This window comes from Pinus tabuliformis, chromosome 1_1 (assembly GCF_031772625.1).
Source record: "Pinus tabuliformis cultivar Carrire ecotype Pingquan chromosome 1_1, CPIR1, whole genome shotgun sequence".
NCBI lineage: Eukaryota > Viridiplantae > Streptophyta > Pinopsida > Pinales > Pinaceae > Pinus > Pinus tabuliformis.
This window is the reverse complement of record NC_142297.1, coordinates 778,235,765-778,255,944: the sequence shown is the minus strand read 5'-3', so window position 1 is coordinate 778,255,944 and position 20,180 is coordinate 778,235,765. Positions and strand designations below refer to the sequence as shown.

The 20,180-nt window shown below is 35.3% G+C and overlaps 1 protein-coding gene across 1 annotated transcript in view; it reads left to right on the top strand.

Annotated features, from left to right (window-relative positions):
* Positions 1–6,702, top strand: part of LOC149216312 (UPF0548 protein At2g17695-like) — a 109,560-nt gene extending 102,858 nt beyond the window's left edge. The window contains exon 4 of the mRNA XM_089392768.1: positions 6,192–6,702. Within this exon, the coding sequence (XP_089248894.1) occupies positions 6,192–6,371 (180 nt within the window). The 3' untranslated portion in view covers positions 6,372–6,702. The remainder of the gene's footprint in view (positions 1–6,191) is intronic.
* The last annotated feature ends 13,478 nt before the right edge of the window (positions 6,703–20,180 follow it).

Sequence of the window (20,180 nt, the reverse complement as noted above, 5' to 3'; positions counted from 1 at the left end):
GTGACTGTATTGTGTTTATTTCAGTATTTAAATGTATTAAATAACTTGTTCAAATTTAAACAAGTAGGAGAAATAAACCAACAGACAACTGAATAATTTTCTAATGGATAGACTTAGAAAATTCAATAGATCCCTAAATCTATCATATATGAGAAGGAAAGTTGTTTTCACTTAGCCCAATTACCATGATTTATCAATTTTCCCATTGTGGTATCATCACCTATCTAGGGAGTGGCCAACTGTAGAAAGTTGATGTGCAACTGAGCCTATGGTTGGGTGGAAAAGGCTCCTTCCCAAATCATTGACTAGCTTGGAATTTTAGATAAGTGTTGCCTATGTTCATGTGATTATTGTTCAATTTCTCTTTGAATTTTTATTAGTAAAATTAGATATGAAAAATGTATGCCTTGTTCTTGTTATGGAATTTGGAATGTGGTGCATATGATAAACTATCATATGATTGATACATATATACACACACACACACGCACATATGATTGATATATATATACAGTGTACACACACACGCACACGCACACGCTCGCTTACAAAGGTCTAATGTTATGATCAAGTTTAATATATATTTCAGCATGAATGTATATTACTGTGAGCTACAAGAGCCTTTTGGGAATAAATTGATGTGAAAAGTGGAGAAATTAAACCACATAATCCTCTTCACATGGCGCAAAAAGACTTTTTAAAATTTTGGTGGGCAATAACCTCTGGTAAGTCTATGTTTACATTTTACTCCTACCTAAATGCATAAATAATGGTGGGTAGTTACTGTTGGTAAGTATGCTTATTTACATGTGATTCCTATCCATTTTTGGTGCAAATACTTGTTTAAATTCGGAGGGAAGTAACTCTGGGTAATCATGTTTATTTACCTTGGTATGCAAATGTTCCAAGTTTCCTTATTCCTTGGAATTGTATTTGAAATTTCAATTGTATTTTGAAGCTATGTTTGCATGAATGTTAGGGGTAGTAAGTGTTGGTAAGAAATCTTGTTAAGTGAATATGATAAATTCTTGAAATAATCGAGTATGGGAAAGATTTTTTTTCTTTAATGCATTATATATCTGAGAATATTTATATCAGTGTTCCACGGGGACTCGCCCCCTCCCCTAGGGGTCTAGTTTCCTCGCACCCCTGCGCTCCGGGGACTTGGGGACGAGTAGGGGACGTTTCCCCACGCTCCCAAAATGGAGGAAACTCAGGGGGACTTGCCAGGGAAACGTTTCCCTTCCCTGAGGGGACGTTTCCCCACGCTCCCAAAAAATGGCCTTGCTTATAGTTTATGATTTAATAGACCTAAAGTGGTACAAAGCTACTCATGTTCTGTATGGGGATAACGTCTTGTGCTGTCTTTTGGTTTCAACAAGCGTTATTTTAGAGGGTCAGTATCATGGAAATTTGCTGGACCATATAGCACGTACATGAATTTTCCCTTTTAAAACTTCTCCTTTTTTTCTCAAGTGATGGCTGGATTACAGTGGGGAGATAACTGGAGTGACAGGCAAAGAATATGAGACATTCAGTTTGTGTTTTTAATTTGCATGACATTTGACATACAAACTATGGAAGTAGCACCTATGTCATGTGGAAAATAATTGGGTGGACTATAGACTAACATGCGTTTACTGCAAGCATGACAAAATACTATGGGCAGCAAGAAATCTCAGGAACTGTCGTTATATATGAATTTATACAGTTACAAAATTTACACAGAGCACAGTTGCTCAGCTTGAATTCTCAGGTCTGAAAATTATTTTCACCCCTGAAATACACTGCTAGTTTGAAGTTTGAACTGCATGGCATTGCTCTAATAAGGTAGACAAATTATCCATGCCATCGTTGGTCACCCAAGTTGGTTCGCAGATGGTCATCCTGCAGTCAATGTCATTTGATAGTAAACTGTCAGAAACTCTTTCATGTGATCTTCTCATCTCTCCTGGAACTAAAACTCTTCTTTCAGCATATGGTGTACTGTCTATATTATATATAATATAACAAACTTTCTAGCTATTGGATCCAATACAGCTCGACAACCCATTGTAGTTGCCCCTTCTATTGCCAATGCAGTGTTCCTGATCTGTTCATTTACCTTTTCACAGAATTCAGTGGCTACCTTATCAAGCTGAAGCTATCCCTCTGTCTGACCAAAATCTAAATTAGAATTTGAACAAGCTGAATTAGAATTTTAAATTTATTATTTTATATGATATTATAAATTTGGATAATGTCAAATGATATTCATATAAATGATCATGCTTTGCAACTTTTCAATTCAAACCAAATTGTCATAGTGGACTCAATTAATAAATTATATTTTATATTTATAAATTTTTAATACCCTGACGCTCCCCCACGTTTCCTAAAAAATGGTAGGGAGCTTTTGCATAGGCCGCTCCCGCGCCCCCTCGCTCCCTCGCCCCCTCGTCCCGGAACCTTGGTGGAACATTGATTTATATTCATATAATTACTTGCATTCCTGGATTTTTTTCATACATGAAGAAGGGAATTTTGGGCAAAAGTTTTACCAAACTGTGATCTTTTTGAGCTTGATGCAGAGTGTGCTTTGTAAATTTGATTAAATTCCACTATAGAGATAATCCTCTTTATTGTTTAATGCAATATTTTCTTATATTTGTTGCATAGTTTGCTAAATCTACTACATTTCGTGATCAGAAGAATTTGTGAAACTTTTATTAGGTAAACAAATTAAATTTCATCGTTGATGATACCATTTGGGGCTTGGCGATTTTGACGAAGTCTCTAGAAGTTACATGTTAAATTTTGTTGATGGATGAAAAGTCCATTACATGTTAAATTTTGTTGATGGACGAAAAGTCCATTGGGTGTTTCGTCCATTGGGTGTTCGGTGAATTTGACAAGGTTCTAAAAGTTACATGCGACCATTGGGGTTCGGCAAGTGTTGTCTAAAAGTTACATGCGACCATCGCAGTTTGGAAAATGGGGTCTAAAAGTTACATGCAACCATCAGGGTTTGACAAATGGTGTCTAAATGTTACATTTCAAATTTTATTAATGGCCAATAAAGGTATTTACTTTATCAACGGCCAATAATTTTTTTGAGGTATTTACTTTAGGAGTTATTTTTAGTGCGATTTTTTGGACTTTCCGGTGCCGGAATCCGACGGAAAAATTGAGGTGAAATCTTGATTTGTGTTATTTAAACTGTTTTTTTGACTGTATATATGGATTCAACACCCTGAAAAACCGCTAGGGCACTTCGATTGTGCAGGGTTACCCATCAACCCTGTGGTTTCAATAAATTTCTGAAGGATTTTAGAGAAATTAGACCAGAAAAACCCAACGGAAAAGCTTCCAAAAGGTCGCACCAAATACAACTCGTTTACTTTATCAACAAATTGGTAGAAGGTTTCAGGTTGACCTCATCGGCGGATCGGCAAGTTTTGGGTTGACTTCACTGGGCAATTTTTTTTGGGTTGACCTCATCGGTGGTTCACAAAAAGTTAGGAATTTTACCTATTGACAATCCGAAAAATATTTTGGGTTATGGAAAAATTGTAAATTCTCGAGGGTCAATAGAGCCTTTGACACTCTGGAATTTAGAATGTGGGTTTTATTTCCACATGAAGTTTATTTACACATGGGATTTAAATTAATAGTTGGGGAGATATAAATATTTACTTGGAATTATTGGATTAATGTTTTATTTAAAATCCCACTTATGTAACAAGAAGTAAAGTAAATTAATTGGGCTAGTGGATGACATGGTAGGCTAGGTGGTCCTGGTATTATCATTGTGTCACCCCATGATGACACATGCATTGGGGTGCCACAACATTTGCCATGTGGCAGTTGCTTAGTAGCCGTGACATGGTATCAAGGGTGAAAATCTTCAAATGATCATATCTCAATGATATGGACGCAGATTTTAATAAGTTTATACTGCTGAAAAGCTCTTGATAAGCAAAAGGTGATGGTGATTTCAGAAATAGCTTTGAGTTGAATAAGAAAAGCGAAAATTTGATACCCTATACCCTCAATATGGTACAAAGAGGGTTGGGTATTTTACAATCTGACTTGGTGTAGGTAGGCTCCAAATATTAATATATGGATGTTTGAATATGAACAAATTAATATATCATTAATGCTGTCATCATTAAATTTATGATAAATTTTTACTATAATAGTATCAATAATCTTGCCATGACCATGTGATGTAGAACAATTGGTGATAAGGTGTACTGTTAAGGCGCTCTTTCTGTGAAGGTCTCAGGTTCGAAACCCTGTGAGTTTAGCTAATGAAAAAATATAATATTAATAATCATTAATAATGTTCAATTAATGTGTGTTGTTTCCCTATTTCTGGAAAATTTGAAAGTTCCAACTCCAAAACTTGTATCCACTTCACAGATATAGGTGACAGGTTGGGCTGAAATGTTCATTATTGGGGTTCACGTTCAGAGTTTTTGATCAGCAAATTGTATGTTCTGGCATTATGGAATCATATGTTTATTCTAGAATATTTCTCATAGTTTCATGCTCTGCTTCTTATTTGTAAGATCAATTTATTCAGGAACGGAGATTTTGAAATCATTTGTGATTACATATGCATGTGAAATTGTTTGAGTGCATAAACATTTTAATTTAATTCTTGGTTGTGATGAAATCTGAGACGTTCCAACTCCAAAACTTGTATCCACTTTACAGATATAGGTGACAGGTTGCGCTGAAATGTTCATTATTGGGGTTCACGTTCAGAGTTTTTGATCAGCAAATTGTATGTTCTGGCATTATGGAATCATATGTTTTTTTTTCAGAACGAAAAAGCTGAGATGTATTATATTGAGGCCATATAATAGAACAGATAGTACAAGAGCTTTTTGAAAAGCATGAGGACAAAACTGGACACCCTGTGCATCAGGGGGAGAACAGAAAGAGGGACTGACACACATATAACCAGATACAGTTTATACATAAAGAAAAGCCTAAGATATACAACAGATTGCCAGATAAAGACACCGGAAATATACAGCCAAGCCTGTACCTGAACATATGACAAAAGGATCGTAAAAAAGACCAGCGCACCTTCAAAAACAGAGCATCAAAACCCAGGGAAGGAGAAGTCCTGGATGGGGACAGATTCCCCGTCAGATATTACCTTCAGATATGTTTATTCTAGAATATTTCTCATAGTTTCATGCTCTGCTTCTTATTTGTAAGATCAATTTATTCAGGAACGGAGATTTTGAAATCATTTGTGATTACATATGCATGTGAAATTGTTTGGGTGCATAAACATTTTAATTTAATTCTTGGTTGTGATGCAATCTGAGACTTTGTGACAGACACATCGAAAACATGGACTCTGATGATTTTGGTATGGGGTCTCATCAAAGTTTTGTCTGCTACCAGTATGTTCCCGATTTGAGGTTCATCAAATATATACAATATCGTATATGGTAGATTTGGTGGGAAGAATCCGGAAAAGAGCACGAGAATTTTATTTGATTTTTTTAGGGGAATATTTCTCTTCTGCATGTTGTACTTGAAAGATTATCTATTTAGACGACATTATTAATGTGTGTTGTTTCCCTATTTCCGGAAATTTGAGAGTTCCAGCTCCAAAACTTGTATCCACTTGACAGATATAGGTGACAGGTCTGAATGTGCTGAAATGTTCATTATTGGGATTCACGTTCAGAGTTTTTGATCAGCAAATTGTATGTTCTGGCATTATGGAATCATATGTTTATTCTAGAATATTTCTCATAGTTTCATGCTCTGCTTATTTGTAAGATCAATTTATTCAGGAACGGAGATTTTGAAATCATTTGTGATTACATATGCATGAGAAATTGTTTGGGTGCATAAACATTTTAATTTAATTCTTGGTTGTGATGAAATCTGAGACTTTGTGACAGACACATCGAAAACATGGACTTTGATGATTTTGGTATGGGGTCTCATCAAAGTTTTGTATGCTACCAGTATGTTCCCTATTTGAGGTTCATCAAATATACACAAATATACAATATCGTATATGGTAGATTTGGTGGGAAGAATCCGGAAAAGAGCACGAGAATTTTATTTGATTTTTTTAGGGGAATATTTCTCTCCTGCATATTGTACTCGAAAGATTATCTATTTAGACATTCACTAAAGGATTACACTAAATGTTTATATATATAAATGGACAGGCTGGCGAGGAAAGATTTTCTGTTGAGCTGGATGATGATGACACTGTTTGGTATGATGTTCTTTCCTTCTCAAGGCCTGCACATTTTTTGTCTTTACTAGCACGCCCATATGTCTATTATAAACAAAAACTCTTTGCCCAGCAATCTGCACAGGCAATGCTGAAAGCTGTATCAGAGTAGGATAGGCTTGTCTTGTTTTGGGTTCTCAAATAAAGATCTCGAATGACATCTCCTTGCAATGGTGCGTCCTATATTAAGTTTGGTAGTACCTTTCTCCTTCACTGAGGTGTTTTCTCAGACGAACAAAGCAAGATAACGTATGAGATGACAGGTCTTATAGTAGATTTTTTTTCTTAATCTCAAATGTACATAAAAAGCTTATACACATGGAGACTGAACTAGAATATATACATGCTATTAATAATTATGTTTTTTTCCTTAATTTTCATTTTGACAGTGAATGTAAGATGAATTAAGAATATAAACATTATTTTATAAGGTGGAAGAGACATGTACGTTGTTGCAATTGTAACACCCCAAAATTTCTAATGTTGACTATTTAGTGTAAAATGAACTGGATAATTTCAAGCTCTCAAATGCAAAGTTCTATGTTCTCATTTTTGTTCAAAGAGCGTGAAGAACGGGCCCCGAGGGGCTACACTCCAAAGAATGGACTCCCTTTTGAAATTCATGCCATATTCAAACGTTGGTGGATGGCTTAGCACTAAACCTCACTAGTGAACCAGTTCTCCTTTGACGAGCTTTCTCTGTTTTTTCTCCCCACTTTTAGGGATATCGAGGGCTATTACTCAGACTTGTTAAATTAGGATAACATTCACGTAATTTACCTGGTGATTTGGACTTGAATTGAGTCAAGCAATTTTGTTAAGATAGGTCAGACTAATTTGGACCAAATTTGTCATTTCTCTTCATGTGTAGCTGATGGCCTACTGTAAGCATATGAAAATAGTTGAAATAATTTACTTGGTGGTTGATGTCCCTGTGAGGCAACCCTTAGTAACAGTGGAAGCCAAAACATTAAGCTCTCAATTGTAAATTATGTATCTCATAATAGAGAAATATACTGCGAGAATCTTGGAAATTTGAAAGCAATTATGCTTTAGACAGAAACATGGATATAGTGAAAAAAACATCAACTTAGATGATATTTATGTAGTTTGTTCGTGAATTTTACTAATAAACCCACATTTGCAAAAATATTTCTTTTCGTTTTGTTCACATTTTCGTTGAAGTTTCTAAGAATCATAGTTAAAATGTAACTCTACTAATTAGGTGTCCATGTTCTCTGTGTGGCTTGAAGGTCTACATGGACAATCACATGTACAATAACCAAGTCAAGGTGACCTGAGATATGTCCCTAATCACTCTAAATATAGTGAAAGGTAAAAGCTCATTTGTTTACCCCTGTTTATTTTGAAGAAGGAAAACTCTATTTGGTAATGAAATTTTTTGAAGAAGGAAAACTCTATTTGGTAATGAAACTTAAAATAAACAAAGGTAAACTCTATTTGTCAGTGAAACTTAAGTAAAAGGGTGGACAGAAAGAGCTGAAGACCCATGCTGCTACTCGGCATTCCTCCAGGTCATGGTGACTTGAGACGTGTTCCTAATCACTTTGAACATAGGTGAAAGGTAAAATTTCAGTTGTTTACCCCTGTTTATTTTGAAGAAAAGGAAAACTCTATCTGTTAATATAACTTAAGTAAAAATGTGTAAAAATGTGTACAGAATGAGTTGAATACCCATGACCTTTAAATACAAATTTTCATGGAGAATTCTCAAACATACAAGAAATGGCCCACACTTCAAATGACATAGACAAGTGATTGAAGTGAAAAATATGTACTCCATGGCAGAAAGTACTAGAGGAATGAACAAGGACTGGACGTAAATGTGAAAATAAAGCGATTCCACAAGTAAGAGCGTTATGTTCGAGGAAACAATGTGCATGAATTTCCATTACTGGTTTATAAACAAATGGTATGCTTTTGTTGTTATACTTTAGCATTGTACCGAGCAACATAATCATACACAAATATGAAAACTCGAAATATAAAATATTAGTTAATGAAACAAAATAAACATTTTAACTTTTTCTATTCCTGGGAAATGTGCATATGGTCAAATGGTATAGTAATCCATATTGTTTGGCCACCTCTCAAGGTCAGATTGGATTGATAATGGAAACTGAGTAAATTATCGTGTGGATATTGTTCCTAATTTGATCATGGTAAAACTCTAATATCCAATTGTTACTGTTCGCACTAAACAATGGTGACACACTGACAAGTGATTATTAAATATTAATACCAATTGTTACTGTTCGCACTAAACAATGGTGACACACTGATAAGAGATTATTAAATATTAATACCAAGAAACAACAATTTTGACAATTTTTTTTCTCATATTTTATAGTGGAAAATCTGTATTTATTTTGTCCTCTTTTTCTATGGAATATATTTTAGGGAAAATTGGCACTTCCTCTTATTTCAAGGATAGTACTAAAAGTAAACCCTAGATTTTTTAGGGCACAATGCTAAGTCAACAACAAAGCTTAAAGCCATTACAATAATATACTCGTTAAGAGCTGAACATGTCAGTTGTCGGAATAGAACTCGAGTGGGCAGGTGAAACATTGTAATTGATATCATAGTGGCAATTATTTGCATTAGGTGTTTTTCTCCCTTAGACTAGAATAATTAAAAAATGTTAGAGTCATTGTTAAATATTAGCTAGATGTAGTGACAAAGGATTATTTTTCTAAGAAAGCATTGTTAATGAAATCATTGTAGCAGCTACTTGTAGTGGATTCTTTTTCTCCCTTACACTTAAATAATGAAAAAATATTATTAACCATTGTAAAATATGATTTATATGTAATGATTCTTAACATGACATGTGGGGATGTGCCATACTACTCGTGAATGCTTGAAACTAAAAGGGATGTAGGGTGATTAGAGATTGTAATTTGTTACCTTGTGTCATGTCTTCGTACTTCATGTTAGTGCTAACTAACCTTAGGTATAAATTCCTATACAATATGGAAATGAAATGTGAGCCTAAAAGATTGAAAAATGCATCAAAATTGTGAGAAGTATTTGTTGTTATATGAAAAATCAAAGTTGTAATCTGCAATAAAACAATCTGAATGAAAAACAATGATGTATATTTACACCTAATTATGGAATTGTGCCTTGGGAACCATGTAAATTCGTTGTTAGAAACATGGAAATCCTCCACAAAAGAGAAAATTGTGTGGAAATACAAAAAACTATGAGCTTAAAGATTGAAATTATGAATTATGATCACTGTGCCTTGATTTTTGTGGGTTATGGAGTTTAGCAGATCAACTAAGAGTGAGTAATTATTGATGTTAATCAATTCAAATGATTTAAGTAAAACAAGAGAAACATTCAACAAGTATATTACCGCAAAATATATATTATTTTTATTTCAAAGCTGCAAAGTACAAAGTTTGGGGAATATTGGCTTCAACTACAAGCACTTCATGGGGTGTCAAATCACTTTTGAAACACTTTGTTTCGCCCATGTTTAGGATGAATTCACATGAATAAGATGGGAGCAACCTCTCTCTCACACTAAAAACTATGATCTCTCATTCTCACTCAATTTGAAAAGTGGGGTGCGAAGATAAGAGAATTCAAGAAAAAACCAAGTCTTAATAATCAAAGTGAATCCCTCTTCTTACTACCCTATTCACATTTATTGAATAGGCTTAAATATGTACAAAAATATCACCACTATTAATAGAAAGCTAAAGAGATCACATGTCAATGATCAAAAGCTTCTCTAAACAGGGAAGCCATAAAAACAACATTTCTTAATGCATGCACTCTAGCCTTTGATGTGAATAGCATTCAGAACAATGGAAAATCCACTAAAAAAGCTCCTCTATCTCCATAAACAACCTCCTTAAAGCATGTGCTCTACCATTAAGTGATAATAACAAGTGTCAATTAAGTAACACCAAATCTATTTCCTTCATCTCATCTCCCTTACTTGAGATACAAATAACAAGTTTTAAATGTGGAAACTTCATTAAGCCACTTTCTTAAGTCGTGCAATCCACTCCTTGACCATGAATAGTATGGATCTCTGAAATGTCAACAATTTCAATCTAGATGGGCATTGCTCTCCTAATTAAAAATAATAGCAGAAACCATCATTAGCCATAAGGAAACTTCTCAACTCATATGCCCCATCTTTTGTTGAATAATATTAACAAAACAAAATCCAAGCTCTGCTCCAAGTGTGGACCTCTAAAAATAATAGGTGCCAAAATAGATATGATCCTTGAAAAGAAAAAAGCCTTAAAAATGTTTGAAATTTAACATTGATATTGTTGTCCAAAGTGGGTCCTTGAAAATATATTTATCGTCCTAAAAAAATAACCCCAAATTTTCGTGGTGTCCAAATCAGCAAAGATTCAAACCAAGGGCTAATTTCTATATTGGTTAATCCAAAAATATAATTATCCTACTATTTGGGTCACTTTTTACAAACATAAATTTCTAAAAATAGTTGTTTTATTTTGTTTTTGTAAAATATGAACGTCTTTAATTTGACTCAAAATTTAAACCACAAGTCTATTTCCCTTGTGCACATTGAAATAATAGAATAAATAATATGAAAGTGTCATTTGAGTGTCCTCATTCCCCGATACCATATGAGTGTCCTCATTACTCCCCCTTAACAAAATTTGTGTATAAATCTAATACATAAGGAAAATTGCTAAAAATAGAATGTTGGGAAAAATTGTTAAACATAGCATAGTATGTGTTGCCCCTCATAACACTAATTTAGAGATTAATCCCCAAAACTCACATATTGAATGCATATCCATACGACCATAGAGAAAATTGCTAAAAATAGAATTTTTGGAAAATCTGCTAAACATATCATAGTGTGTTGCCCCTCATAACACTAACTTAATAAATAATCCCTAAAACTCACACATTGAATGCATATCCATATGGCCAAAATACTAGGCCATTGGTAATATTAAATGATAAATTCCACAAGGTTGAGTTCATTTCATATAGTATTCATGAAATAATGTTAAAATCTAGCACACAAATTTTTATTTGACAATTTGATATTAACACCAACCACCCCATACCATAACAATCTAATATAATGAGCTTTTTAAAATAATAAATTAATATGCTAAATATTCTAAAAGTAACATTTTTTTTTTTTAAATTTATTTTTTATTTATAATTATGAGACAATTGATATTAAACATGTTTCCATGAGCCATGCTATTCACTCATATAACAATGTACTAATGCTATAATATTTTTAATTAGCAAAATAATAAAATAAACTTGCTATAAGTAATAGAAAGAAATTCTTGATTATGATATTTGATTTTTTTTGTTTTATTGTGCATGTGATTAGATTGCACATATAAAATTAATTACAACATAACTAATAGCAACTAATTGCTAGAAACTCATTATACCATTAAACATATTGAATATTTTTTCCCCAGTGAAAATCGTAATTTTATTAATGAAAACAAAATTACATGTTGTAGATGCTGACAATGCATTCAATCATGTGAGTCGACACTGGTGTTCATATAGCCAAAAAACTACTCCAGTAGGTTACCCTTTTCTCCATTTCTTCTTTTCTATCTTTCCCATTCTCCTTGGGATGGAGTGGTCGTTACAAGTGCTCGCTGGGTCTCTTCATTCATTCTTGGATTTTCCTTATCTGAATCCGAACTTTCAGATACATGATGACGTTTTGAATCCCCTCGTCTCCTTTTCTTCAGGGATCATCTCCTGCCTCGATGTGTGTGTTGGAGTTCCTGAAACTTCATGATTAACTCCCTTCTTTTCTACGTTTTCTTGTGGATTTTGGGCTTCTTCATTGGTAGGAGGATCCATTTCTTCATCATCCTCTTCTTCTTCAGGCAATTGTTGTGGGAATTGCCATCCCTTGGGTTGCTTTCCTAGTTTCTTCTTCCTTTGAGGTGCTTTCTTGGCATCAGGACATGAGTTTTGTAGATGTCCCATTTGTCGGCATATTCGACATCTAAAAGCCGTGTTCTCAAAATCTAGAAACTATGTCTAGCATTGCTTGTTATGTGTCAAGAGTATACGATCTGACAATCTTTTGCTGAGATCCACTTCCACCTCTTGTTATGTGTCAAGAGTATACGATCCGACAATATTTTGCTGAGATCCACCTCCACACAAATTCTGGTGAAAGTGTAGATTCGTTCTTCGACTCTTTGTGTGTGTCTTTATGTATCGCCCTAAGAGGTCCCCAATGCCTTCTAGCACTTTATGGTGCCAGAAATGTAGGGGGAGATTATGCAATCTAATCCACATTGACATTCTTCATACCACCATTGTATTCACATCGAAATCTGGAAACCATAGGGTGACAAAAAGTCCCGCAGAACCCCAGAACCATGGGCCCTCTCGTAATATATATTCACATAACTCTGATGATGCAAACTTTACTATGAAAAAGCCCCTAGAGCAGAGGTGAATCTCACATCTTATTATCCAAGTTGTGAAAATCCAGTGGAAAAAGTCTATTGGTTTTGGCCATAAACCATTGAATCTGCATATAACTGCTTGAGATTCATATATTGTTTGTAGATCATTTGTTTTTGATAGAGCTATAGTCATTGCCGAGATTTTAATCAAATGTTCCACTATATAGGGGTTGGGTGGGATCATGTCTTCCTTGGTTTATTCTGGATGTACAATGCAATTTCGGTAGTAACATTCCATTTCAACTGGAAAATGCAGTCCGATGTTTGGGGTAATATAAGTGATCAGGGAGTGGTAACTCATATTACGGGAGGAAACTTTGCACAAAGTTCCATTACGATTAACGGGTGGCTCCGTGACTTTCTATGGGCACAAGCCTCTCAAGTGATCCAATGTTATGGTTCTTCATTATCTGCATATGGTCTTTTATTTTTAGGTGCTCATTTTGTTTGGGCCTTCAATTTAATGTTCTTATTTAGCGGCCGTGGGTATTGGCAAGAACTCATTGAATCTATTGTTTGGGCCCATAACAAATTGAAGGTTGCTCCTGCTATCCAGCCCAGAGCCTTGAGCATTGTACATGGACGTGCTGTAGGAGTAGCTCATTACCTTTTGGGTGGAATCGTCACAACATGGGCGTTCTTCCTGGCAAGAATTATTGCAGTAGGATAAAGGCTAGGAGGATTTGAAAAGTATATGGCATCAAGATTTCCAAAGTTCAGCCAAGGCTTGGCCCAGGACCCAACTACTCGTCGTATTTGGTTCGGTATTGCGACCGCACATGACTTTGAGAGTCATGATGATATTACCGAAGAACGCCTTTATCATAAAATTTTTGCTTCCCACTTTGGTCAGTTGGCAATAATCTTTCTGTGGACCTCTGGTAATTTGTTCCATGTGGCTTGGCAAGGCAATTTTGAAGCATGGGTACGTGATCCCTTACATGTAAGACCCATTGCTCATGCAATTTGGGATCCTCATTTTGGTCAACCAGCTATAGAAGCCTTTACCCGAGGAGGTGCTCCCGGTCCGGTCAATATTGCTTATTCTGGTGTTTATCAGTGGTGGTATACAATTGGCTTACGCACTGACGAAGATCTTTATGCTGGAGCTCTTTTCTTGCTATTTCTTTCTGTCATCTTTTTAATAGCGGAACGAAAAAGACCCATTAACCTAGAGACATTTTTCACTATTCTTTACGTCCGGGATTACGTCCTGGATCGTTCGATAGAAATCCAAAGATAAAAAGAGAAATGAAAAATACCACTACTGCGTAAACGAACAGCTTAAGAGTAAGCATTACGTAATCTCCGGAATCCTGATTATAAGTACAACAGAATAGATCATCAATCTTTGTACCATATATGGATACTTGAATACCAAACAATAGTATTATTGTTACAAATCACGAAATTATTTCTCCGAATCACGTGTGAAAATCAATTTGAAAGAAGGATATAATTTTTCTCTTTGTTTTCAAAATGGTCTTTTTTCCCTCTTATTTTTTTGGATCAACTAGAGATTTATTGAATATTTATGAAAATAAGTCATTGGTGATCGTATCAATACGTGACCCAATAGCCCGATCCGAAGTGAGCGGTGGGATCAGAAGGAATTGATGAAGGTGAGTGGAAAAGTTTTTATCCGGGAGCAGATAAGGTATCTGAATCTGGTATCGTCGGGTGGAGCAAGGATAGAACTTCTGTCACAAAAAAATGGAAAGAGTTATACAAAAATTGGATCAATGACAGCGACCCAAAAACTTGAAAAAGAAAAAAGGGGATACTTTTTATCGAAAACTTACAGCAGCTTGCCAAACAAAGGCTAAGAGAAAAGAGAGAACAGGAATAATTGGCATTACATCGACAATTGGATCAGAAATTGCATAAGCCTCAGGTAATTTTCCAAAAAAGGGATTATTTGAATGAATAAAGGCATCATCTAGAAAAATATTGAACATAACTGGCATTTTTATTCTCCAATAAAATTAGGGGGGGTAAAGCCAGAAAAGTCTTTAATTGATCGAATCGACCGAAGCTCTTCGACAAGTTTGACCGGACTTGGGGTTGGAAGGGATGATTCTTTCATACATACAACATTTTACCCAATCTAATAGAAAATGATCAATGAATGGATATTCTTGTCACTTTTTCTGTTTCTCCTATTATGTCCAATTCCATCAATAACCTATTTTGTTGAAATATCCACAAATTTTTTTTCCCCAATTGAGATCTGATCTAATGAATCTTGGATACTAATGGGTTGACAAAAAATTTGATATAAGTATTCATTAGAATATGAATAGGGAAATAGGATGGGAATGGGGCGTGGCCAAGCGGTAAGGCAGTAGGTTTTGACCCTGTTATTCGGAGGTTCGAATCCTTCCATCCCAGACTTATTTCATTGGTTCCTGTTTTCCCTTCCTTCGCTCTTCCCTTTTTTCTTTCGTAAAAGATCCAACTTTGTTTTCCTTTTTATCATAATTTAACCATACTTATCAGAAGGGAATGTGATTACAATAGGGAAGAGATAAAGGGATATATCTGTGGTGCAAGATGGGAATACGGATCAATTTGAGATAAGGTTCAATTTATGAAATTATCCCATTGGATGTATGCTGGTCCTGCTCATATTGGAACTCTACGAGTAGCTAGTTCATTCAAAAATGTCCATGCCATTATGCATGCTCCTCTAGGAGATGATTATTTTAATGTAATGCGTTCTATGTTAGAACGGGAAAGAAATATTACTCCTACAACTGCTAGTATAGTAGATCGTCACGTACTAGCATGTGGATCTCGAAAAAGAGTTGTGGATCATATTATTCGAAAAGATAAGGAGGAAGGTCCCGATCTGATAATATTAACACCTACATGTACCTCTAGTATCTTGCAAGAGGATTTAAAAAACTTTGTGGATAGAGCATCCATAATCTCCGATTGCAACGTCATTTTTGCGGATGTGGATCATTATCAAGTGAATGAAATTCAGGCAACGGATAGAACTTTGGAACAGGTAGTTCGATATTATTTGGAGAAATCCCATACATTGGATCAATTCGTAACAGATGCACCTTCTGTAAATATAATTGGGATTCTTACTCTGGGTTTTCATAATCAACATGATTGTCGTGAGTTGAGACGTTTATTAAAAGATCTGGACATCAGAATTAATCAAATAATTCCTGAAGGAGGATCTGTAGAGGATCCGAAAAATTTATTGAAATCTCGGTTCAATTTAATTCCTTATCGTGAAGTGGGCTTAATGACATCGATGTATTTGAATAAGGAATTTGGAATGCCTTATGTATCTACAACTCCTACGAGAGCTGTAGATATGGCCGAGTGCATCCGACAGATAAAGAAATCTCTTGAGACCTTGGCGGCTCCTATTTTATCGAGCAAAAGGGTTGATTACGAATCCTATATCGATGGACAAACTCGATTCGTTTCCCAAGCTGCTTGGTTCTCAAGATCTATCGATTGTCAGAATTTTACGGGGAAAGAAACAATCGTTTTTGGTGATGCAACTCATGCTGCTTCAATCACTAAGATACTTGCTAGAGAGATGGGAATTCGTGTGAGTTGTACAGGTACTTATTGTAAACATGATGCAGAATGGTTCAAAGAGCAAATTAAAGATTTTTGTGATGAGATAATCATCACAGATGATCATGCTGAAGTAGGAGATATTATCTCTCGCGTGGAACCCTCTGCAATATTTGGTACTCAAATGGAACGTCATATTGGTAAACGTCTTGAAATTCCCTGTGGAGTTATTTCCGCCCCAGCTCATATCCAAAATTTTTCCTTGGGATATCGACCCTTCCTGGGTTACGAAGGTACTAATCAAATAGCTGATCTAGTTTATAACTCATTCGCTCTGGGTATGGAGGATCATCTTCTAGATATTTTTTGTGGTCATGATACGAAGGAAATAATGACTAAATCCTTATCCACGGATATTAGTCCAATTTGGGATCCTGAAAGTCGGCAAGAATTGGGTAAAATCCCCCGTTTTGTAAGGGACGAAGTAAAAAGAAATACAGAAAAATTTGCACGACGAAAGGGCATTTTGAACGTTACTGTCGAGGTAATGCACGCAGCTAAAGAAGCATTAAGTTAAGTACCTAATAAATATCAATTAATTGATTACATTGAGTGTATTCTATACAAAAAGAGTGGATCCGATTCGATACCTATTCCTATCATATCATTTGAGTTAATGACTATTCATAATCACGTCTCGAATCATGATTCGAGATCACTGATCTCGATCATGATTCGAGATCAGGGAGGAATCTTCAAAACATCGTCTGAAACGATGCGGTAGTTTACATAATGGGTTTCATGGATACAAATTATGACATCATTTCATATTCGGATCAAATGCCCTTGGCTCAACATTATTCTTATTTTATTATATACTCTCCAAGTAAATCTCGTTTCCACGTGATTCCATACAAAGATGACGAATATTTGAATCGTTCTATTGTTACAAATAAGCCTAGGATTTTCTATCGATGCGTCTAACATCTCGTCCCAATATAGCGCCAATCCAACAATTAATTTATCTCTTATTCTGGATTGACAATAGTGTATTGTGTCGATATAATTCGTCCATTCACAATAGAAATAGATATCTTAGGTTCATCGTTTATCAGTGATTCTATCCAATCATGATAATTCTGTCGATGGATCATTTATTCATAACCTAGATTACTTTATTTTGGAATGGTGGATCGAAACTCTACATATTCCGATATGAACTGACGAGTGAATTATTTGGTCATTCACGTAGGTTTTTGATCCCTCCCGTTCGTCAATTAGATTGGTAGGATTTACTGGTTCATATTGAGTAACCTCCCATTCCACTTCGATCGTATATATCCTCAATATCTATTCGCAATATGGGTTGCTAACTCACTGGTAGAGTACTCGGCTTTTAAGTGCGACTAAGATCTTTTACACATTTGAATGAAGTAGAAAACTCGTCGATACCATCGGTAAAGTTCGGTACTACGACTGATCCTCGAAGTATAATGAACGGAAAAAAAAGCATGTCGTTCCAACATATGATCTTTATGATACCTGATATTATTTCTCGGATACCTGATGGTATTCGATCAGGACCAGATCTGATTAAGGAATCAAATGGGTGGGAAATGTCTATTATATACCTAGATGGATGTATAATATGCTCATCCTTTTGGATCAAATGTGATAATTGTGAATAGGATTGAATCAATTCGCAGTTAAGTCAAATGAGTCAATGGAGAAAGCTATAGACTTGAATCATAAGTAGACCCAGAGAAACGAGCTTCTGTTCCTCGTTCCAATTAAACGAGCGAGGAATTCCCTTTACTGATCAGAAGTTAAGAGCAGTTTAGTACCCAATATCAGGAGGTTTTCCCTGAGTAGATCAGGGATTTATACACTCACAATGAGTCCTAAATACTCGAGTACAGATGTGTAAGATAAATAGTGTACTGACCAGGTTTATTAATTCCATGAGTCAGGAGAGCGATTGGTTGCCAGGATAAAAGATTTTCGTTCTTCATCATGACGAATGAGATCCTTGGGTAGTAAATCTATAGAAGATAGAATATTGATATCTGGATATATCTCTTTTTTCCTATCTTGTTCCGACTAGATCGCACCATGTATTTTCTCAGAAATGAAGAGGTTATTCTCATGAACGAGGGCCATAGCTGAGGGTTGAAAATGGATGAGTTCCATAGATGCGGAAAGGAAGATAGCTTTTGGCAACAATGCTTTTTATATCCACTCTTTTTTCAGGAAGATCTTTACGCAATTTCTCATGATCATTATTTGGATGTATCAAGTTCCTCCAGACCGATGGAACATTTAAGTTCCAATGATCAATTAAGTTTCCTAACTGTAAAACGTTTGATTGGTCAAATACGTCAACAAAATCATTCAATTGTTTTATTCGTGAATTGCGATCCAAATCCATTAGCTGATCGCAAGAAGAGTTTCTATTCTGAATCGGTACTAGAAGCACTTACATTGGTCCTGGAAGTTCCGTTCTCTATATGGTCAAAATATTCTGTGGAAGGGATGAATGAATGTAAGAGTTTCCGGTCGATCCATTCAATATTTCCCTTCTTAGAGGATAAATTCCCGCATTCAAATTCTATATTAGATGCACGAATACCCTATTCTATTCATCCGGAAATTTTGGTTCGAACCTTTCGTCGCTGGATCCGAGATGCTCCCTCCTTGCACCCATTACGATATGTTCTCTATGACTATAGAAATAGTCCAGAGAATTTACAAAGATCAATTGTTGTCGTCCCAAGAGTAAATATGAGATTCTTCCTGTTCCTGTTGAATTATTATGTCTGTGAATGCGAATCCATTTTATTTTCCTGTCTTAAATGATCCTCTCATTCACGATCGTTGTCTCATGGATCTTTCCCTCAGCGAACTCATTTTCATCGAAAGATAAACCATATTATCATTTTTTCTTGTCGAAATTCACTGAAAAGTATCTGGTCATTGAAGGATCCTAAAATTCACTATGTTAGATATGGCGAAAGACCTATTATAGCTATAAAGGGTGCTGATCTCCTAGTTAAAAAATGTAGATATTATCTTCTAATTTTTCGGCAATTTTATTTCCATCTTTGGTCCGAACCGTATAGGGTCTGTTCTCATCAATTATCCAAGAATTGTTCTTCTTCTCCAGGTTATTTTTTGAGGGTTCGGATGAACCCTCTTTTGGTCAGAACCAAAACGCTAGATGAGTTATTCATCCCCGTTCTTATTACCAATGAAATGGATCCAATAGTTCCGATTGTACCAATAATTGGATTATTGGCTACAGAAAAATTCTGTGACATATCAGGGCGGCCAATTAGTAAATTGTCTTGGACCAGTCTCACAGATGATGATATCCTCGATTGATTTGATCAAATTTGGAGAAATCTTTTTCATTACTATAGTGGATCCTTTGATCGAGATGGTTTATATTGTATAAAGTATATACTTTCATTATCATGTGCTAAAACTTTAGCCTGTAAACATAAAAGTACGATACGTGTAGTTCGGAAGGAATTAGGTCCAGAACTCTTTAAAAAATCGTTTTCAAAAGAACGAGAATTTGATTCTCTGCCTTTTTCATCAAAAGCGGCGGCCCGTTCACAGAGAGAACGAATTTGGCATTCAGATATTCCCCAGATAAATCCCCTAGCTAATTCCTGGCAAAAGATACAGGATCTGAAAATAGAAAACTTATTTGACCAATGAAATGCTCTTTGAGTAATTGCCTCGATTCAGAATATTTTTATTTTTCTATCCGAGAACTAATAGGAAATAGATACATTGCATGGGGAAAGCTGTGTGCAATGAGAATTGCAAGCACGGTTTGGGGAAAGATTTCTCTCTCTTACTAATACTGAAGGAGCAGA